The following is a 22354-nucleotide window of genomic DNA, read 5'->3' on the forward strand; positions in this document are numbered from 1 at the left end:
CTTAATTGACATATTTTTGGACATGAGTTTTATTGATTTTGGCACTTTATTGATCTATTTTTTTTTATGTGGGTACAATATTGTCTAATGCCTCGGAAAATAAGTCAAAAATGTAAATTAAAATGAAGATTTTTTTATAAGAGTTGAAGTGGAGCACAAAATTAAATATTTTAATAATTATTTTTATTTACAAAATATTTCTTGTAAGGATTTAATTAATAACTAGATTTATCTTGAAGCACAAAAAGAACACATATTTTATTTTAGGGGTTTAATAATAATAATTGTTGTTGTTGTTATTATATAAGTCGTGAATGTGGGGGCGTATAAAGGGATATCAACTTTCCTTAGTTTCTGTTTTTAATTTTTGGATTGTCGTAGCACGGTGGTTTTAGGGTTTTTAAGTTTTCTTGAATTTTCAATTTTAATGTCTTTGAGTAATTTTTTTTAATTGTTTTTTTCTTATCTTTAAATTATGATGAGTAGTTAAATTTTATTTCTAGTTTTAGGTCGATAATTAATCTAGGGTTTAAATTGTGAAATTTCGAAATAGTACGTATATTTCTCAATTCAGTATTCGTTAATTCTTCAGATTAAGAAATAGACTCAGTCATCTCATATCGTTATTTTAACATTAAAATAGAGTTGGGCCCTTAATTCGGTATTGGATGACATACAATTGGTGAATCGGTACGATCCATAATTTTCATGTTTGGTCCACTGAAGAATAAATTGACGCGATCAATTGAGTAAGTGGTTGGATCCATCAAGGGAGTTAACGATCAAGTTTAAACGATCCATGCAGTTGAGGTTGTTGATTAGAGTCGGATCCTTCTAGCTCACAAGGCTGTCGAGGAATTAAATCGTTGAAATTGATTTCAAGGTTATTCATTAGATAAGAGCTAGTTGTCGGACTATTCTCACAGTAAATTCGGGTGGTTTGAGACTATTCATTATCACTATAATCAATTTATCAGTTCGAGGAGAAAATCCATTGTCAGGATATGTTCGAAGTCGAAATCAAAATCATGTTTAAAGTTGGAGCTTTCGGTTTATTTAATTTTAATTTTGTTTGTTTATTTTTATTGCGTTTAATTTATTTCTAATATTTATTTTTACTTAATTTTTAGTTATTTATTTTATATTTAAACTTAATTTCTTTCACAAAATTCACATAAATTATAAGAAATAATTAAAATTAATAATAAGGGTGATTCCACCTCCATTATCAATATATGACAAATGCCTGTCTTTAAAGAATTTCTTACATGTAGCAGCTTCTTCCATCTCAAGATCTCCAAATTTGACATCAATGACCTCTTTATTGCGAACCATCTTTGTTGCCCTTTACAGGTCAGACGGCAGCCGTGACCCCAGCCGTTCATGGCTGGAGAAGGCAGAGATTTACTCAAATTGATGAAAAATTTTAGTTTGTGAGTCCCTCTTCTTGAAACAGTATATCTACTAATTAAAACAATTAATGAACAGTGGCAATCTAGTTGGAATAGACTGAGTAGATGTTTTATTAAATAGGCAGAACTAGAATTACATAAGACAAACATAAATTAATGTCAAAGTTTTGATATAACCATACAAATCCTTGATCCATCTTTTTTGAAGTAGCCACCTTCTTCTCCTGGTTAAGGTTGCAGTCCCTTCACAACAGGTTTGGTATGGGTGCAGTTTCCATCAGCGTTGAAGCTGAAGGAGTAGGCCTTCTTCCCTGGAACTGTAGATATTATGTGGACATAATAAAGCTGAATGTTCGTGCAACCAACATTCTGGTCGCAGCTCAAATTGATCACCTTGTCGGTGGTTGATGTTCCAGTGATGTATCTATACGATACGTCGCTGATCTTAATGCCCGATGTCTACCATAAGTAGGTTCAAAAACCAGTTGTCAGCTACCATAAATATGCATATGGAAGTCAAAGATTTGGATTTAAGTTGACCCACCTCGTTTTTGCAATGACCACCGGGACAATAGTACTGGTCGATAATAATAGGGTTATCAGCTCGGATGAACTTGATTTTCTCGAATAAGATCTTCCTTGCATATCCAACGCCTCCCTTACATAACATGAAAATGTTTTTAGTTAAAGTTAATAAGATAAGTACCTAACTTGTTGACCAAGTTGCTTGCTTGCTAGCTTTACGATATCTAATTATTAATATTACCTGCCATGTCTTAATTCTAACTCCTGTCATAGTTTCATTGAAAGTACAATTTCGCACATGTACTTCCTCCACTGTGTCGTTCCCTCCATGAGCACCCAATGATCCAACGCTGCATTTTGTGCTTTCTTTTTTGAAACAATATATTTGAATATGATCTACAGAAATCGGGACTATTTTGTGAATAAAGAATGTATTCAATTTTGTTGTAGTTGTTGTGTACTGACCTGATGCCATGCCCAGGGCCGCATGCAATGCCAGTAATATTGATGTGGGATGAACCTGAGCTAATAGCTATGCAATCATCCCCTGCCACCATTGCACACAGTGATAACAAAGTTCAATATAAAAAAATCCACACTGCTTAGTGCTTATCCAATAATATGAAGAAAGTGAAGTTTTTCATGGTCAACATCATATATAGCCAAAGTACCAGTGCCGATGAAAGAATTCAGTATCCGAACGTTGCTGGAACTGGCTATGTCGACACCGTCAGTGTTAGGGCTTGTTTTTGGGGCACTTATATGCAGGTTAGAGAAGGTAACATCTTTGCAATTGAATATAGCAATATGGTTTCTTTGGCTATTAATATGTTTTGTTCCCTTGAGCACAAGCCCATTGCACCTATAAAAAGTCAGTGCCTGTCAACAAACACTAATAAGCCATTAATTAATTATAAATGTTATTGCAGATAATTAATATCAGCAGAAGAGAAAGTTTGCGTTTACTGTTGGTCCTTTGCAGGTTCCACCCTGGAGAACAAAAGTACACATATATAAGAAAATTTCCCAAGAAAACAAGGAGAAAGAATAATGAGTTATTTGCAGTATTGACCTACCTGTGGAACCCTATACGAACTACACTCTGACCACCATATAGCCCCTCGGCCATTAATTGTGCCAGATCCAATGATGGTAAGTCCATTTACATTAGTGAAGGCAAGCCACATGTCAAGGTGATAACCTTTCCATGCGCTTTTGGAATCGGGTGCAACGATGTTTCCTGACATCTATGGTACTCAATTCATTAGGTTCAAGTTATCAATATGAGCCCCGTTCATTACATGTAAAATATATATACATATATTGATTATATTTACCAATACATGGATAGAAGTGGACTTGCAGGGACCGCTGAAAGTGACAGGCTTCAGTAAGAATATCTTCGACGCTGGTATAACGAGGATTGGATTTCTTGAAGGAGAATTGCAGGTAGCTTTCCATGCTTTGGAAAAGGCCTATGAATTTTATCCAAAACAATGTTAAAAGCATACTTGCATAACAAGCTAACATAAGCAAAAGGAAATGATAAGTTCAGTGGATGAATTTACAGCAGAATCATCGGTTTTCCCGTCTCCAACTGCTCCATAATCCATCACATTAAATAAATTTGTTGCACCACTTGCTCCTGGTGTGAGGACGTACAAAATTGTAATAAAAACGGTGAAGATCAGTTCCTGCATCAACCATAACCTTTATCAAATTAATTTAGCAGTCGAAAAATGGCTAAGATCCATGTTTAAGAGACATCCTGGTAGCTATCTCACCATTTTGGGTACTATAGTAGGGGAATATAATATATAAGATGCAAAAAAGAATGAACGAACTTGTTGTGCAAGTTCCTTGTTGCTTAATGCATGCACATTTTGGTGAATGGGTGTAATCAAGCTTAAGAAATACCTAAGAACAACAATTTTATTGGATCTGGTGCTGAGCATAGAAGTTTTATTTTCTTACCATTGTACGCAAAGACATAGAGATGACAACAGGGAAGAAACATGCAGGAAGGCTCGTGTACTTTTATGAAGGCAAAAGGCATGATTTATAAGTGAAATATCAATTGTTTTTTAAGGAAGGAAATGCTTAATTGGACATATCATTAATAGGCATGATTTATAAGGTGAAATATCAATTGTTTTTTAAGGAAATGCTTAATTGGACATATCATTAATTTAGAATCTGCCACGTTGTTTATTTGTAGGATTTGGCAACAGCAGCAGTGTAAAACTTTCCTTACATGGCTAGCCTCTTAATTCCAATGATTAAGATTGGATTAATATTTGTAGCCATAACAGGTAGTGCATGATATCACCAAAATCAGATGCATAAAGGGTTCTATAGGGATCAATTCTTAGACTGTGTATGCCTTTAAATACTACCTATGTTGACCGCAACACGATATTATATTGTTAACATATGCCTTTAAGGTTTTTTTTTTTTTTTTTTATTTCACAACCATGATAGCATAAAAGCATCTGGTATGTTTAGGACTACGAAACATGCGAATATAGTGAAGTGTCTCTAGCAAAACATTTGGACTGACGTGGGCATGCGAATGTTATTCGATACACTAAAATTGTTTCAACTTTGACAGAGGCGGACGGTTACGAAAGCTAGAGGTATTGGACTCACAAAATTTTTTAAATTTCTTAGTACGTTTTTTATTTTTTATTTTAGCATTTCAAATTTTTTAAACTTTTTATTAACCCCTTCTAATTTATTTAAACATTTTAATTAAACATCTAATTTTTGAAAATTCGCTGTCAAATTTTTTGAAAATTTTAATTAAAAGTTTTATTAAATCTTTAATTTTTAGAAATATTGGATCGAGTTGGATTATAATGGATTAAAATCCGAACCCAATTAAGATTTGATTTTGTAATCTTATGGGATCATGTAAATCCCTTAAGAATCTCAATTGTAGATTAGCTTTAATCTCGATCGTCGATGTAAAATAAATTGTACCGTTAGATCTGGGGGAGCTTAACTATAAATTAAATAGAAATTTTCCCCCTCATTTGTAATCACTCAGTTATAATCCTTCATAATAATTTAATACTATTAAGACCATTTACTCAAATACTTGGTGTGTTTTTGTTTTCTTATGGCTTTTTCTGTTCTTTCGTTGCTTAGGTGGATTTGAACTCAAAAAAGAGATGATAGCATTTTGAGCATTCGAGAGAGAGTATGCCATTTGGTTTAATTTTCATTAATCAATCTATTGTAAACAAAAATGGCTGAAATTGTTTTTCTTCTAAATTCAAAGAGAAATAAGTTTCTCTTCTATTAATATAATACTCAAATTTCTATATTTGAAAAGAAGAATTTAAATGGTGAAAATGGATAATTTTTGTTATGTGATATTGTTTCAGATAAGTGAATCAAGATCGGTTTTACATCGAACAATCCTATAAGTTCGTTAAATTTTAATTCGCATTTATTTTTGTAATAGTTTATTAGACATGATAATTTTCATTGGTATCGAGCTTATAATTTTTATTTCTAGTCTAATCAAGTCTTGTAGAAATACTAAAATCCATTAGAATATGTTTGAATCCATGGGTAATTATAAAATCTCTATATGATCTCAAAACTTGCACAAACATATACAACTCGATTTGTTGGATCCTAAAATTTGATTTTAGAAATTGTGATTCTTCTAAAAATATGGAATTAGAAGAACAATTAATTTTACTTCTAAAAAAGACCAAACACCATCTTTTTAATTGAACTTTAAGTTAAAGATATGTTTTTAGGGTATAAAAGGTATTTTCATGACTTTTTGGCTACTAGAATTTTAGAATTTTAGGGTTTAAATGAAATTTGATTAGAGATATGTTTTTATATAATATTTTTTATTATGTGATAATTTTTTAAGATTATAAGTAATTTATGTATCTAGTACTGGGAGTTTTGAGATATTTGTTATCTTGTCATAAAGATTTTGCACAAAGGAATAAACTGGTGATAATTATAAATATTATTATGGAATTTGATTGTGAAACTTAGTGAGCTTTTGATTCCATACTCCATGCAAGATTGTCGTTAAATGTATTCAAATTGCGACAAAATAAATGTGTCTATGCTTCGCATTAATCAGTACATGTATGTCTCATTGTAAAATGTTTGAGTTGGATGGATGGTGTGGTATGAAATCAATTTAATTGTATGATTTGTGATGTGCTTATAACTTGTTATGTAATGGTGCCATTGAGGCATATAATTGGTTTGATGATTAAGGGGTTGATATAGTATGTTTTTGGATTGTTTTGGATTAATTTGAACAGGTTTATCATTGGCCAAATTGTGTTTTGAAGTTATCTTTTTAGATTGAAAACTAAAACATGTACCAAATTGCATATTTTGTACCACACGGCTTATCCATACGGTTGTGTGTCTATTGGATAATAGGAAGAATTAGAAGCACACGGTTCCCGATTGTCACACCGGCTGGCCACACACTTATGTGAGTACTGTAGATTTGGTCATTTAGTTTTCACACGATCTCAGTTTGTTACACAAACCAATCACATGATTGTGTGACTTTTGATGAAATTTTGTAATCTGATCCACATGGCTTCAGAGAGTTACATGGCCTAGACATATGGCTATTTAACCCTTATTTTGCATGATTATCTTTAACTTTTGAACAGGTTGCAATTTGATCTTTGTTTGTTTATTCTCGGGTCAACTCTAGAGCTCACATTAGCTCATATAAGAATTGAAAAAAGTTTTAAATGGTATTGCATGATTGAATTGATTAAAGTAATTGATTTTTTTTATTATTAATTGTTTATAACTATTTTGTTTTGTACTATAACATCCCATAACTCGATTCTAGTGACGGTGACGGGTGAGGGGTGTTACCATTTAACCCACAACAAAAGCATTAAAATATTTTCTGATGCCTTAAAGCATCTATAGCTTGAGGATGATCAAATCAAGACATTGAGGTCTAATTCATATACATATGTCACGAGCTCATTACTCTTTTTTTCAAAAACAAAATTTGATAACATGTACAGTACATCCACTTATATGTGCAAAGATAATTTTATTTACTTTTTTTTTGTGTGTGTGTCTGTGTTTGGTGTGACATTCTTCATCACCAATTTTATGGCATCTTAATGAAAGATTTTCTTTTAATTTATCATTTTATTTTCTTTTATCTCTAAAACTTGGTATAAAATTACAACTGAAATGAGCAGTTAAAGTTAGAGAGAGAGAATATTGTGTATGCATTGTTGGTAAAGTTTAGTCATATTGTATCGATTTAGTCTCTCTCTCTCTCTATCTATGGTATTTATGTTCATATTTTATCGATTTAATTTTTATTTAATCAAATAAATTTATTCGATTCGACTCAATTTTATTTCATTCAACTCGATTCAAAAAAATTCAAATCGAAATAGAATAATAAAGTAGGACTCATCAACTCAACTAACTCGAAATTTTTCACTTAAATCGAATACTCGCCCTAATTATAAATATAATAAATGTATGTATGTATGTATGTATGTATGTATGTATGTATGTATGTATGTATGTATGTATGTATGTATGTATGTATGTATGTATGTATGTATGTATGTATGTATGTATGTATGTATGTATGTATGTATGTATGTATGTATGTATGTATGTATGTATGTATGTATGTATGTATGTATGTATGAAAAAGAAGTAACCCAACAAAATAAGCGAGAGGAACCTAGCTCTATATCAAATTCAGTTAGATGATTAATTATTGCTAGAAAATAATTTTAAATATCTAGTTTTAGGCACCAAAAAATAGTGCCACATTATTAAATTTTAAAGATAAATTATTATACATTCATTTATATTTAATATCTTCTCCAACTTAATTTAAATTTAATTAAATTACTTAAAATAATTAGTTTTTAAAATTATAAACAAACATCTTTTCTTTTCTTTTTTAAAATTTAATCATTTTTTCATAAATTAATATTTTTATTTTTGTGCAACCAATTTTTTTTAAAAGAATAGTAATTTTATGCAATTTTTCCATATCATTGGCACATAATTTTGGTAATTATTTTACCATGAGAACTCCGAACTCAGAACCCCAAACCTTGAACTTAAACCCTGAACCTTAAATCTTGAACTCCAAATCCTGAAGTTCAGGGTTTAAGGTTTGAGTTCAAGGTTCATGGATTTGGGGTTATGGGTTACAAGTTTGGAGTTCAGGGTTCTGGTTTAGGATTCAAGGGTTCGAGGTTACGGGGTCGGTGTTCGAGTTTAAGTTTGGGGTTGTAGGTTTGGAATAAAAAATTACCAAAATTATGTATCAATCACATGGAAAAAATTGTTAAAATATTATTAAATAATTGGAAAGAGACTGTGAATAATATGGTGGGAAAGGTCCATAAAATAATCTTTATGGATGAGTGTATAATAATAATTTTATGTTTTTAAAATTTGATGATGTGACAAAATTTTATTAGTACTTAAAAACTAAAGTTTTTAAAATCATCCTAATGTAAGTTATTCCGAAATAATATATGTTGGAGCCAGTGGCGGAGCCAAAATATTAATCTTGGAGGGGGGGCAAGTTAAAATTAGAAGTGCTATGTAACAGTTGATTTAAACATATAAGCAATTGATTCAAAAGAAGTAATATTCCAACATGACAATCAATTTAAACATATAAAAAATATATTCAAAAGAAGCAGTATTTCAACAAGTAAGATGAAATAGCTATCATTTGACTTGGTTAACTATGTTTTATTCCATTTTCATAGGAATGCTCACTGCTTCACAAGCTATCATTTAACATAATTTTAAGCAAAGTGACCAATGTTTCCTTCTTTCCCTTCACATTGGCTGAAACTTACTATAACATCATTTAACTATTTTTTGTTTCATTTTTACAGTTCTAACAAGTTAGAAACCTTCTCCTAATCATTTTTTATCCAAAAGCATACACATTTCACTTAATTTTATAAGCTTCCAAGTTCCATCAATATCCTTTACTGACAACTTTTAATATACTTGATAAAACAAAAACTATTGGTACGTATATGTAAAACAAGTTTTAAATATTCAAAATCTATAAAAAATTTGTAGAAAAACATACCTTATGGTTCAAATTTGGAGGAAAATGATAAATAAATTTTTCTTCTATTATAAAAGTCTCTTCATCTTTTCTTTTCTTTTTATATATATTATTATATTACTTATAAAATATTATTATGTTAAATAAACATTTATTTATTATTATTTAACAAAAATATCATTTAAAAGTCAATCACGAGTAATTTAGCTTCTTCAAGAATATTTTCTCTTTGTTTTTATCAAGAATAAATTGTTTAATATTATTTTTAATCCTGTAAAAATATTGGAAGGGCTTACTTAATTATATTTTTGAGAGGGTTATAGCGTAAATTTACAAAGGACTAAATTGAAAAAATTTAAACTTTGGGGGGCGATGGCACCCTGGGCCTCAACGTGGCTCCGCCACTGGTTGGAGCGATATATTAGTTGTATTAGTCAACGTTTCGAAGAAAGATACATGCTGAAAAGAATTAAAATAATACTACAGATTCAATGAATTTGAAACGAAAAAGAAGTTTAGATTTGGATTATACGGGATATATGTTTTTATTAAATTCAGCGTCAAAGTTTTGATATAACCAAACAAATCCTTCATCCATCTTTCTTCAAGTAGCCACCTTCTTCTCCTGGTTAAGCTTGCAGTCTCTTCACAACAGGGCTGGTATGGGTGTAGTTTCCATGAGCGTTGAAGCTGAAGGCATAGGCCTTCTTCCCTGGAACGTCCGTGGGCGTTATGTAGACATAATTGAACTGAATGTCGGTGCAACCAACATTCTGGACGCTGCTCAAATTGATCACCTTGTCTGTGGTTGAAGTTCCAATGATGGATCTGTACGATACATCGCTGATCCTAATGCCCGATGTCTACCATAATTAGGTTCAAAAATCTAATTGTCAGCTACCATCAATATGCATATGAAAGTCAAAGCATTTGGATTCAAGTTGACTTACCTCGTTTTTGCAATTCACTCTACTGGGGCAATAATACTGGTCGATAATAATAGGAGCTATCGGCTCGAACGAACCTGATTTTCTCGAATGAGATCCTCCGTGCATTTCCAACGCCTCCCTACATATAACATGAAAAAGTTTTTAGTTAAAAGTTAATAGGATAGATACCTAGCTTGTTGACCAAGTTGCTTGCTTTGCTTTACAATATCTAATTAACAATATTACCTGCCATGCATGTCTTAATTCAGACTCCTGTCATGGTTCCTTTTAAAGTACAACATGTACTTCCTCCACCGTGTCCTCTCCATGAGCACCCAATGCTCCAATGCTGCAAATTGTACTTTCTTTTTCAAACAAAATCTATACATTTTGAATATGATCTACTATGTATAAATTAAGAAATCAGGACATTTCTCTTTTTCAGTACTGACCTGATGCCATGCCCAGGGCCGCATGCAATGCCAGTAATATTGATGTGGGATGAATCTGAGCTAGTAGCTATGCAATCATCCCCTGCCACCACTGCACACAGTGATAACAAAGGTCAATATAAAAAAAGTCCACACTGCTTAGCGCTTATCCAATAATATGAAAAAAGAAGTTTTTCGTGGTCAACATCATATATAGCCAGAGTAACAGTGCCGATGAAAGAATTCAGTATCTGAACGTTGCTGGAACCGGATATGTCAATACCGTCAGTGTTAGGGCTTGTTTTTGGGGCACTTATATGCAGGTTAGAGAAGGTAACATCTTTGCAATTGGATATAGTAATATGGTTTCTTTGGCTATTAATGTGTCTTATTCCCTTGAGCACAAGCCCATTGCACCTATAAAAAGTTAGTGCCTGTCAACAAACACAAATAAGCCATTAATAATTATAAATGTTATTGCAGATAATTAATATCAGCATAAAAGGAAGTTTGTGCTTACTGTTGGTCGTTTGCAGGTTACACCCTGGAGAAAGAAAGTACACATATATAAGAATTTTTCCCAAGATAACAAGAAGGAAGAATAATGAATTATTTTCAGTATTGACCTACCTTTGGAACCTTATGCAAACAAGGCTGTGACCACCATGCAGCCCCTCGGCCATTAATTGTGCCAGATCCAATGATGGTAAGTCCGTTTACATGTGTGAAGGCAAGCCACCTGTTAATGTGAAAACCTTTCCATGCCATTTTGGAATTGGGTGCAACGATGTTTCCTGACATCTATGGTGTCAAGTTTTCATTATGAGCCCCATTCATTACATGTAAAAAATATATACATATATTGATTATATTTACCAATACATGGATAGAAGTGGATTTGCAGGGACCGCTGAAAGTGACAGGCTTCAGTAAGAATATCTTCGCCGCTGGTATACTGAGGATTGGATTTCTTGCAGGAGCATTGCAGGTAGCTTTCCATGCTTTGGAAAAGACCTATGAATTTTATCCAAAAAAAATGTCAAAACCATAATTGAATAACAAGCTAACATAAATAAAGGAAATGATAAGATCAGTGGAAGAATTTACAGCAGAATCGTCGGTTTTCCCGTCTCCGACTGCTCCATAATGTACCACATTAAATAAACTTGTCGCACCACTTGCTCCGGGTGTGAGGACGTACGAAATTGTAATAAAAACGGTGAAGATCAGTTCCTGCATCAACCATAATCTTTATCAATTAATTTAGCAGTCGAAAAATGGACAAGATCTATGTTTAAGAGGTACATCCTCGTAGCTAGCTCACCATTTTGGATACTATGGTAGGGGAATATAATATATGACGATAACAATATGGAGGGATTCATATATATATATATAAAATGGTGCAGATGAATTTGGTTAGTAAAAAGAAGAATGAATGAACTTGTTGATGCAAGCGAAGATTGGTGAATGGGTAGACTTAAGTTTAAGAGATACTCAAGAACAACAATTTTATTGGATCTGGTGCTGAACATGAGCAGTAGCTAAATTGATGGGAAAACACATGGCATAACCAAATGCCAATCAACTGTGTAACAAGTCTCTGGTTCTTATATCATGTCTAAACTGTAGTGCATCAGCCCATGCTTTAATTTGATTACCAATAAACCCTAAGCCAAGCTCTTAAATTTAAGCTATTTAAAAATGGTGTGGAATCTAAAGCCTAAGACTAGGAAAGTATTTTTTAATAAACCAGTTGGACGGGCCATTTTCACGCGTACGGATCAAAGCTGCATGAAATGGTTTTTAAATCATACTCGGCCCAATGTTTGTGAGGGGATCAAACTCAGCTGACTGCTTCATCTATAGACGTAATTTTAATTAATTATATGAAATATGAGTGTTTAAAATTTAAGGACTTCAATCAAAATTTCATTTATAAAAATCACTCGCATTACTTTATAAAATTATAATTAAATCAATCCTCACAAATTAATCAAAAAAACATAAAATTGTGGATATAGGCAAATAAATATACAAGGAAAAAAATTCCTCAATTGCAATGATTTCTTATTATTTCAATGTTGAACCATGCGTGCACCACAAATTACAAAGATTCCAATTATTTTCAAAATCTTGGATGAATGATTATACAATTCAGGCCTACAAATCAAAACCATATATCCACACATTGTCCCTCGCTCAATTTTTAAGACATGATTTTGGCTCTATGATTCCTCTATTCAATCCAGACACATGGTTACAGCTAGAAACCAATTGGTTGAATTGATGAGTTGCCGACACCAATCGAACGTTGTCTAATGTAATGCCCGTGCACGGAACATTATTGCTGCAATTCAGATTGATTGCCACTTCCGTCTGTGATGTCCCTATTAACTTTGAGTACCTTACATCGTTGATATGAACTCCGGTGTCCTGTCCAGGTTTTCAATTATAAATATCGATATTTGACAAGAGATTCAACAGTTGAATTTATGCATATATGAATATCTCACCGTTGGCTTGCATGAATCCGGCTTATCACAGTAGTACTGATCAATGATAATTGGATTTTCTACGGCCGTGAAGTTAATGTTGGTGAATGTCACATTTTGAACAAGACCTCTGCCTGTCTGCATATATATGTGGAATACAAATTTAACTTTACAATTTACTCACTCATATTTTCTTGAGTTTTTATTGAACTTTGTTACGAAATTTATTACCTGCCATGTCTTGATTCGAACCCCATTAGTTGTCCCATGGAAGCTTACTCTTTTCACTTTAATGTTGTTTACTTGAACCACTTCTCCATCCCTTCCTAGGCTTCCAATACTACATGCCCAAACCCAAACCCAAACCCATTGAAATGGACTGCAAAGTTAATCTTATTTTTGGTCTTTCAATACAAAATGTATCTTACCTTACACCATGACCAGGACCACACTTAATGTCATTAATTTTGACATCATAAGTCTTGTCACCAATGGAAATACAATCATCACCTGTTTCATCAACGATGAAAAATGTTTAAGTATCACTTGCAGACATCTATTCTTTCAATGTAATCAAAGAAAAAGGCAGTCAAATTACCATCAGCAATTTGTGAATTATGAATGGAAACATTACGGCCGAACTGAATGTGTATGCCGTCTGTGTTGGGGCTTGTTCCGGGTGATTGTATATTCAAGAATCCCAACTCGACATTTTGGCATCCTAACAGTAATACATGTGTTTGGGGGCTGTTGTGAAAATTAGTGTTCAACATTTTAAGGTTGTTGCAGTTCTGAAATCTGAGGGCCTACAAGAAAAACACAATATAGTCATTATATGCTATTACAAGTAGGCTTTTTTAGACATGCTTACCGTTGGTGCTAGTGTGAAACATCCCTGACCAGGATGATATCTGCATGATCGGTCCCACCAGCCCTTTCCACGTCCATCTATGGTGCCAAAGCCAGAAATTGATAGACCGGTTACGCCCTCAAATGCTAACCATGTTGACAAATCGGATGCGTTCCACTGATCAGGACCATTGGGTGCCAAGATAGTTCCTGAGAGCTGCACAGGTTTTATTGCCAATTTACTCACGTTACGCTGGGAAAATATTTTGGATTTCAGTGGGAATCTTTGTAATTAATAGTGTTTATTGTCACTTACCATGACATTTATAGCGCCAGACTTGCAGGGGCCTGTGAATATTAATGGATGCACCAAAAATTGTTTTCCTTTTGGAATAACCAAGGTAGCACTACTTGCTGCTTCACTGCATGTGTCCTTCCATGCCTTCATGAACGCCTGAATCCCACACAATTCTGAGTAAAATAGCTGAAAACATATAAGCAAATTCAAGATTTCATAAGCTGAAAAGTGGGAAAAAAATTTACCAAAGAATCGTCAGTAATGCCATTGCCAGAAGCTCCATAACTTAGAACGTTAAACTCTTTTGCACTAATACAAATTGTTAACAGTGAGACCACGTAAAAAGCATATGAGATTGATAATGAATCCTGCAACAAAATTTAAAAGAAAAAAAATGGGATTTCCAACCAGTTAGATTACGAAAGCAGACTGGGTTTAGAATGTAGAGAGTATATTTTCTTACCATTGTACGCAAGGCAGGCCTGTGTGGTTCTTACGAAGACAAAAGTTTATTATTTATAAGGTGAATTTCGATTGTTGGTTTAAGGAAGGAAATGCTGAATTGGACATATCATTAATCTAGAATCTGCCAAATTTTCCAGTTATAGATTTTTGCCTACAGCTGCAATGTAAATTTTCCTTACATGGCTCAGTGATATATATTTATAATCCCTTTCTATATTTTCATAGTTTTCTTTTTTTTCTTAATCAAAAGGAAATTTCATGCCATCATCTTACCAAAACCAGAAACCAAATCATATGTCAATGAAAGGTAATACATGTTCACAGTTTTTAAATATTAAAAAAATCACAAATTTTAAACATTTATTTCATTAGCCAAGCTAGTCCTATGCACAAGTTGATATAACATGTCTTTATTTGTCCAATAAAGTTGGTAGTTTTTACAACCTTTCGGATTAAAAATCAGTACAAATTGATTGAACCCGAATTTTTAATTTTAATTGGATCAGTTGGACCAATAAACTGGTGATCTAACCTTCATTTTTTCTAGCTAAACTATTCTAATGTAAAAAAAATACATTCCAAAAAGTATATATATATATATATATTATTAAAAATATTGCCGTCTGGGTAAAAGTTATAAGTCAAACTAAAGAGCCTCAGAAATTTAAACATTATATTTCTTGGTCATAAGATTCTCTCTCTAAAAGAAAAAAAAACAAAAACTTTTTGTTCATATATTAAAATCTTATTTCCGATTTATATCCTTCCATTAGACTCATAAGATAGGTAATAGAGCAGCTCATGCCTTAGCAATGGCAGCTTATATGTTATGTTGGCTACCATTTTGGGATTTAATTCTAGATATTTTTTTTATTTTAAATGCTATTGATGGCGTAATACGTAAAAACGGGTGTATATGATAAATTTATTGGCTTAATCTTTCTCTTAATTAAAAAAATATAGTATACATAGATAATTAAAAGTTAGAAAACAAAAAGTTTAAATTTAATTGATAAATTGATCTTGGTTTGCACCATTTTCTTTCAACATCTTTCAACTTGGTTCAACTCTATATAATTGCAAAACCTTTTAACAATAAAATCTAGTTTTATTTTATTAAAATACAAATTATTTTATTTTGATTAGATAACTTATGTTTATTTTATTTATTTTACTATATTAGTGACATTTTATTTATGTAAAATCATATTTTAATTTAACTATATTTAGTAATTATTTTACATGTTTTATTGTGAAAAATAAGTATCGTATGCATTTTCATATTTTCATTTTCGTTTAACAAACATGATTTTTCAATTTTAAAATTAAAGATTCAAAATTATTTTTAAAAATAAAATTTATTTTATTTATTTTATTGTATTAGTAACATTTTATTTATCTAAAATCAATTTTTAATTTAATATTTAGTAGTTAACTTACATGTTTTTATTGTGAAAATACGTATCATATGCATTTTGATATTTTCATTTTCATTTAACAAACATGATTTTTTAATTTTGAAATTAAAGAATCAAAATTATTTTTTAAAACAAAATTAAATAATTTTATTTTATTTATTTTTATTATATTAGTAACATTTTCATTTATCTAAAATCATATTTTAATTTGATTATATTTAGTAATTATTTTATATGTTTTTATTGTGAAAAATAAGTATCATATGCATTTTGATAATTTCATTTTCATTTAACAAACATAATTTTTCTAATTTTAAAATTAAAGAATAAAAATATTTTTAAAAATAAAATATTATTTTTGAAAGACAAATAGATTGTCAAACCGTAAAAAGCCAATCCCATAATGCAAGAACATATTTCTCATACTATTTCTTTTAAACTTTTCTAACTGATATGAAACTAAATGAATTAATGACATTACAAACCTCACTAAAACCTATAAGTTAGATTAAAGAGCTTAGAAATTCAGATATCATAGTTCTTAGTTCTTACCAAATATATGGATGACAATAATTTTACTTATTTGATATGAGGCGAAACCTAAAAGGATGTTAGTGTTGGTGGTTTGCTGCTTGTGCTTTGGCGTTTTGGTTCACCTAGTTGGCTAGGAATGAAATTATGATTGAGAGAAAAGTTTGATAAAATTATAATCTTTATTACAAGTGAAAGTCAATAAATCATAAAAAAGTAAATTAATTCTTAAGAATCTCTATAATCAGATAACTTTCTTTTTTGACAAAGATATGTTTGGCAAGAGACGCACTCGTTTATATGTCCAAAGACTTTCACTCTACTTTCTGATATAAGAGTAATATATACTACTTTTTTTTTTTTTGAGTGTTTAACATGCTCTAATACCACATGTTATCAATTTTAGAAAATGACACCCAAAAGTTTGTCGATAAACTTGGAAAACTTAAGGTCATATAGACCCTACTAAGAAGTGTCATCCTTCCCATGTATAATCCAAATCACATAAATAGCCTCAACACCCACGCAGATTGACTTTGTGCTAGCTTTATCTAGCCTGCAATATCAACATTGCCATCTATAGCTTTTGATAGAAGATATCAATTGAGGATGAATTGGTGCTGCTAGACCAACAGACTGAGAAATGATCGGTACATTTCTAGTTTCTTAATTCTATTAATTAAGATAGGGTTAATATGTAGAATGTTCCCAAATACTTTGCTTATGATTTGATACATTTAAAAGAAAAAATATATACGAACTTTATATAATACAGGGTTATCAAATATAAAACAAAAGTGTACATAAACAGAAACCTCAGATCAACCTGGAACCAACAGTACCCATTGATAAGAAAAATCCCAAAATTAGGAGAGTAACCCCAATCCAATTTCAATCCACCAAGTACACTACAGATTCAGTCTTAATTGCAACAATTAAAATAATCAGTAGTACGTAGAACAAAAATGATAATTTGAGCAGATGTTTCTCACCTATTAACATCAAGACTTTATAAAAACACCCTATAGTATACAACAATTCTCAGTTCTGGCAAAGCCCTTTCATCTCCGAATCGAAATCAGCCAGCCAAAAAGGTGCTTGGATGTCTAGCAGCAACAACTTCTATCATGATGGCACTACAAAAAAGAAAATATGATCTAATAAACAGCCAACAGAAGGAGAAAGTTAGAAGCAAATGAAAACAGATTTTGTGATTTTTAGTACCACGTCATTCATTCAATAAGCAACATAATAGCCAGTTGCACCACTTTGAAACATAACTTCCTCCAACCCAATTCATATTAGCTTCATTTCTTTATGGTCTTCAAATCATTTGTAACTATATGCAAATACATTGGGACCAAATCTTGTACACTAAAGCATTATTTTAAATGGACTGTGCCTAGAAACTGTAATTAAAGTCCATATCCATGAATGTAATATGTTTTGACATACTCAACTTAGCAAACTATTATGCACGAGCGCCTCAGTCATATAACATTGCATAGTAGGTAATTTCTTACTGTATGTCGAAGTATCAATTTGCTCAGGAAGCTCCTTTATATCCACCTCAAACCTTTCCTGAACCTGAAACCATTTAAGTATAAATAGTTATTAAACAAAAGGGACTATATAAATGGAGATAAAGTACAGAATACCAAAAACAGAAATCACGTACCTGATTAAGGACATCAGAGTCTGATGTTGATGAGACAAATGTAATTGCAAGTCCCTTGGTGCCGAACCTACCGGCTCTACCCACCTGCAACAACAGAGAACCACCGAAAGTGATAGAAAGTCGAGGTGAAGATGAATTTAGTTCAATTGCAAAGTCAGAAATAAACTTACCCTATGCAAGTAGGTATCAGCAGAATCAGGCATGTCGTAGTTGATTACAATGTTAACACGCTCGATGTCAATTCCCCTTCCAACTAAATCTGTGGCCACAAGAATTCTTTTATGCCCTTCCTTGAAATTCTTGTATCGTGTCAACCTTAAAAAATAGAAAACAAATAATAATCAGCCTCTTTAAGGATAGCCACAATCACACAAACGCCCATTCCATAAAGAAATTTTCATACTAAAAGAAAATTACTGAATGTTAATGCCAATGACATCAATATACAAATATTCATATACACACCAACTTCGTCGACATCAACACTACTGTCTTAGAGGAAAACACCTTTTTCACCAAAAGATGATCAGGGTTAAGGAAACAAGAGCTTTAAGAACTTTGAAATGGCAGAAACGATTTGGTAGACACAGCTACGACTGACAAAATACATATTAACAATTAAATAATCTTGTTACTAGTAGCATAGAAGTAGTCATGATACAAGTACCCTCTATACCAAAACTTCATGCATCCGCTTCCAACGACAAAGCGCACACAACTGCAAAAAAAGGATAATACAGAAAACAGAAATACCCCCAAGACAACCTCATGTTGTCAAGGGAGTGTGCCTAGGCTTTGCACCTTAGCTAGCAATGGACAACAGAAGCACCTGAGACCGCTTCGTGCAAAGCACAGTTTTCTATAAGAAATAAGCATTTTTAAAAAATAAAAATAAAAACTGCCTAACCGGGGTTCTCTTTAATTTCTTTACCTTTTTCCATTAGGTGTACCCTTAACAATAAGATAGGGGGAATAATATGAAATTACTATGAATGTTACTAACGGAACTGAAAGAAAATTTTGCATGTTTTGGATATAAAATGAACCAGTCTTCTGGAGTTATATTTTATATTATTTTATATTTATATACACAGACATACATATACATATTATGCCTTCACTAAAAACAGCTTCTCAGTTCACTTCTACACTAATGCGAAAACATCGCAAAAAACCAGGCATTGATACCACAAAGAAAGTCAATATAGCAAAATTAATGCATGTCATAGATAAGTGATACTTTGGCCATCATGCCCACCAAAAATTAGAGAATGCATACATACCTTTCTTCCTGGGACATTCCAGAGTGGATGCAGATGGAGGGGAAATTGCACTCCACAAGTAACTTGTTGAGCTCAGCTGCTCTGTTCACACTTTTGACAAAAATGACTACTTGGTTGAAATCCAAGGCATCAAGAAGGTCATTCAACTTGCGATTTTTCTCTAGCTCACTCAATTTAATGTAATGCTGCACAAGTTTAAAAAAATATGGATTAAACGATGAGCCTATATAGGAACTACAAGGGCTGGAAAGAGGAAAATAGGGGATAACAAAGGTCAAGGTTTCCTTGTTTGGATGCCGAGAAAATGAAAGGAAATTTCTTCTAGCCAATCAGAATTTTTCAAGGAGGAATCTCCATTCACAAATCCTTCTGATTTGAAGGATATGAAGGGTTAGATCCAGATCCCTTCTTGACCGCAGAGAATTATCAAAACAAAAAGTCACCTCTACACCCTTTACCTTTCCTTCCAGTTCAAACAAAGCCTGTTAAAAATGCAGTGATTAGCAGCATGCATACCTGTACCAGACCATGAAGAGTCAACTTGGCTTCATCATCAACATAAATTTCCATGGGCTGCAATAAAAACATAAAACAAGATCATCAAAGGAGAAATATATTTCTAGGACAGCCCAACGCTGACAGCAAAAAATGACAAAACAACCACAAACACAAGACTTCAAACCATTAAAAACATAGTAGAATCTGAAAATAGTACATTGCAAAAAATCCAGAGATTTCTAGCATGAAGTTGTGTAAATAGCAGTTATATTTCAAAAGCAATCAATTTCTAAAAGTATGTATCCTTTACATTAACAAAGGTACATAAAAACAACATATTACCCACATAAGATAGAGAATTAAAGAGACAACAGGATAAAAAGTAAAAAAGAAGTGTAATTACATCTTGCATAAATTTCTTGCACACAGGTCGAATTTCCTTGCTTAGTGTAGCTGAAAACATCATAACTTGCTTATCATGTGGAGTCATCTTGAAGATCTCTTGCACATCTCTCCTCATGTCTGTACAATTAGAAAAATAAATAAATGAAATAATGGCAATTGATAATAAAAAGTGCCTCAGTGAAAGTAAACTTGCAGCAGATTTATGGAAATTAGACAGTATACCAAGTGACTCAAGCATCTTGTCACATTCATCGAGTATAAAATGCCTAACATTCTTCAAACTAAGATCTTTATCCCTGGTAAGAGCCAATATCCTTCCAGGTGTCCCAACAACAATATGAGGACATTCGTTCTTTAGTAAATCCTTGTGAACCTTAATATTGACACCACCATAGAAGACAGCAACTTTAATATCTGGTAGATAAGTACTGAACCTCTCAAACTCATGGCAAATCTGTTAAAGGATAGAAAAAGTAATACTTGGTAAGAATGAATTCAGTGATGAAATGGCTCTGAAACACCCTCAACTGGCATGCTAATTCCAAAGAATAAATTCAAGACTCTAAAACCCACCTGGTATGCTAATTCTCTAGTGTGACATAGAACAAGTGCAGCAACTTGCCCAGCAACAGGCTCAATTTGCTGAAGAGTTGATAGAACAAAAACAGCTGTTTTCCCCATTCCAGATTTTGCTTGGCAAAGCACATCCATTCCCAGAATAGCTTGAGGGATGCACTCGTGTTGCACTAATGAAAAGAAAATAAAACCGTAGTAGACGAACCCTCAGTAAATTATAAATGTTCTTCTTGATCCTTTAATGGAAAGATTACCAAACCAGTTATCGTGTCGTAATGATGAATATAGATATCGTGATTACCTGAATAATACAAGCTTGAACAAGTCAGAATCAAAGAACAACCAAACCAGATCAAGTAAATCAGGCAATGCAGATGAAGCATATTCATATATAAACTGTAAGTTCAGCCGTAGGCAAGTCCAACTAACTTAGAATGAATGAATTATTAAAAATTTTATTAAAAAAAGTATATATATAATAAAATAAAATAAAAAGAGTTTAAATGAACAGTTTGAATCAACAGGAAAGAAAAGCTATGATAACTTTGAAGACTTTCATGCCTAGATAAATTAAGTTGAAAAAATATAATTTCAAGGCAAAGTATTTCAAAGATTACTACAAAGCATATCCTGTAACAACAAATGCTTCATCCAAAACAGTAAATCAAAATAATAAAGCACCAAACTTGTATACTGCCCACCATTATAAGTCACAAAAAGCAAGAAAAACAAAATGACTTAATTCATGGAATTCACGAATGTTAACATCAGACATGAGTTTAAAACTTTGCCTTCGGAAGGATGTTCAAAACCAGAATCCACAATAGATCGAAGCAGCTCCGGTTTCAGCAGAAAGTCTCTGAATCCCGAACTGTGAATTCCAACATACCCCCTACACCACATAAAAAGAAAATGAAACAAATTAAAATCAAATTGCTTTACACTAAAACTAGCAGATTATATTAGAACATTGTTTTCCTTAAAAATATGTATAAATTAAAATGACTAACTTCTTAGCAGAATCAGCAGCCTTAGTGGAGGCAGAGTCAGGGGCTTTTTCATCTTCTTCTTCGTAGTCGAGAAGCTCTTCCTCGTAGGCGTCGTTGTCCTTTATCTCCCCCATTCTAATCAACCAATAAAATGAAACAAAAAAGAACCAAGCTTTATTTCAAAAACCAAAATAATAACGAATTCATAGTTGGGTTTTTGAAATATTGTAGGAGAAAGAAACAGAAATGTAGAAGAATTCGTACCTCTGAGATTCGAGAAAAGATGAGATTTTCTTTTTTGCACTTGCGGTTTTGATAAGTCGAAAAACACTAAAACAGGGGAAAAAATGAAAAATTTGAAAACGGAGGCGGGGGGGGGGGGAATAGAGAGGGAGAAGATAAAACAATACCCCAGATCTAGGGTTTGAAGAGGAAATAATTTGTTGAAGGACGGATTTGGCCTTACCACTTTAGGGTAG

General features: G+C 32.4%; 3 protein-coding genes and 1 pseudogene across 3 annotated transcripts; all 4 read right to left on the reverse strand.

Moving 5' to 3' along the window:
- Nucleotides 1-1525: 1525 nt before the first annotated feature.
- Nucleotides 1526-3184, reverse strand: LOC105775842 (probable polygalacturonase At3g15720). Its single transcript, XM_012598355.2, has 7 exons — nucleotides 3014-3184; nucleotides 2904-2927; nucleotides 2609-2816; nucleotides 2403-2484; nucleotides 2179-2287; nucleotides 1957-2070; nucleotides 1526-1871 (listed from the first exon to the last, which is right to left on the reverse strand). Exons 1-7 carry the CDS (start codon nucleotides 3182-3184, stop codon nucleotides 1641-1643), a joined length of 939 nt encoding a protein of 312 aa, XP_012453809.2. The 3' UTR covers nucleotides 1526-1640.
- Nucleotides 3185-9508: 6324 nt separating this feature from the next.
- Nucleotides 9509-11629, reverse strand: LOC105775236 (probable polygalacturonase At3g15720; annotated as a pseudogene).
- A 782-nt stretch (nucleotides 11630-12411) lies between these two features.
- On the reverse strand, nucleotides 12412-14758 carry LOC105778620 (probable polygalacturonase At1g80170). The gene is made up of 9 exons (XM_012602347.2): nucleotides 14496-14758; nucleotides 14278-14400; nucleotides 14051-14188; nucleotides 13757-13951; nucleotides 13484-13691; nucleotides 13314-13395; nucleotides 13117-13225; nucleotides 12907-13023; nucleotides 12412-12826 (listed from the first exon to the last, which is right to left on the reverse strand). The coding sequence occupies exons 1-9, from the start codon at nucleotides 14496-14498 to the stop codon at nucleotides 12593-12595; spliced, it is 1209 nt and encodes a 402-aa protein (XP_012457801.1). The 5' UTR covers nucleotides 14499-14758; the 3' UTR covers nucleotides 12412-12592.
- A 2509-nt stretch (nucleotides 14759-17267) lies between these two features.
- On the reverse strand, nucleotides 17268-22307 carry LOC105776595 (DEAD-box ATP-dependent RNA helicase 15). The gene is made up of 12 exons (XM_012599338.2): nucleotides 22140-22307; nucleotides 21897-22010; nucleotides 21678-21778; nucleotides 20884-21056; nucleotides 20533-20764; nucleotides 20309-20427; nucleotides 19924-19980; nucleotides 19408-19592; nucleotides 18295-18439; nucleotides 18125-18208; nucleotides 17970-18033; nucleotides 17268-17582 (listed from the first exon to the last, which is right to left on the reverse strand). The coding sequence occupies exons 2-12, from the start codon at nucleotides 22007-22009 to the stop codon at nucleotides 17572-17574; spliced, it is 1284 nt and encodes a 427-aa protein (XP_012454792.1). The 5' UTR covers nucleotide 22010; nucleotides 22140-22307; the 3' UTR covers nucleotides 17268-17571.
- Nucleotides 22308-22354: the final 47 nt, after the last annotated feature.

This window comes from Gossypium raimondii, chromosome 10, assembly GCF_025698545.1.
Source record: "Gossypium raimondii isolate GPD5lz chromosome 10, ASM2569854v1, whole genome shotgun sequence".
Classification (NCBI taxonomy): domain Eukaryota; kingdom Viridiplantae; phylum Streptophyta; class Magnoliopsida; order Malvales; family Malvaceae; genus Gossypium; species Gossypium raimondii.

Bases quoted from the DNA above. Each gene is read 5' to 3' on its own strand.
- LOC105775842 (XM_012598355.2), bottom strand. From the start codon at position 3,184: ATGTCAGGAAACATCGTTGCACCCGATTCCAAAAGCGCATGGAAAGGT. The intron at 2,485-2,608 runs GTACTTTGGCTA...CAATGGTGGCAG, and splicing joins GAATTCTTTCATCGGCACTG to GGGATGATTGCATAGCTATT. The intron at 2,288-2,402 runs GTCAGTACACAA...CACAAAATGCAG, and splicing joins GGCCCTGGGCATGGCATCAG to CGTTGGATCATTGGGTGCTC.
- LOC105778620 (XM_012602347.2), bottom strand. The intron at 13,952-14,050 runs GTAAGTGACAAT...AAACCTGTGCAG, and splicing joins CTGGCGCTATAAATGTCATG to CTCTCAGGAACTATCTTGGC. The intron at 13,396-13,483 runs GTAATTTGACTG...TTGATGAAACAG, and splicing joins TAATTCACAAATTGCTGATG to GTGATGATTGTATTTCCATT.
- LOC105776595 (XM_012599338.2), bottom strand. From the start codon at position 22,009: ATGGGGGAGATAAAGGACAACGACGCCTACGAGGAAGAGCTTCTCGAC. The intron at 21,057-21,677 runs GCAAAGTTTTAA...TCTTTTCATTAG, and splicing joins TTTTGAACATCCTTCCGAAG to TGCAACACGAGTGCATCCCT. The intron at 19,981-20,308 runs GTAATTACACTT...TTTTTATTGCAG, and splicing joins GCAAGAAATTTATGCAAGAT to CCCATGGAAATTTATGTTGA.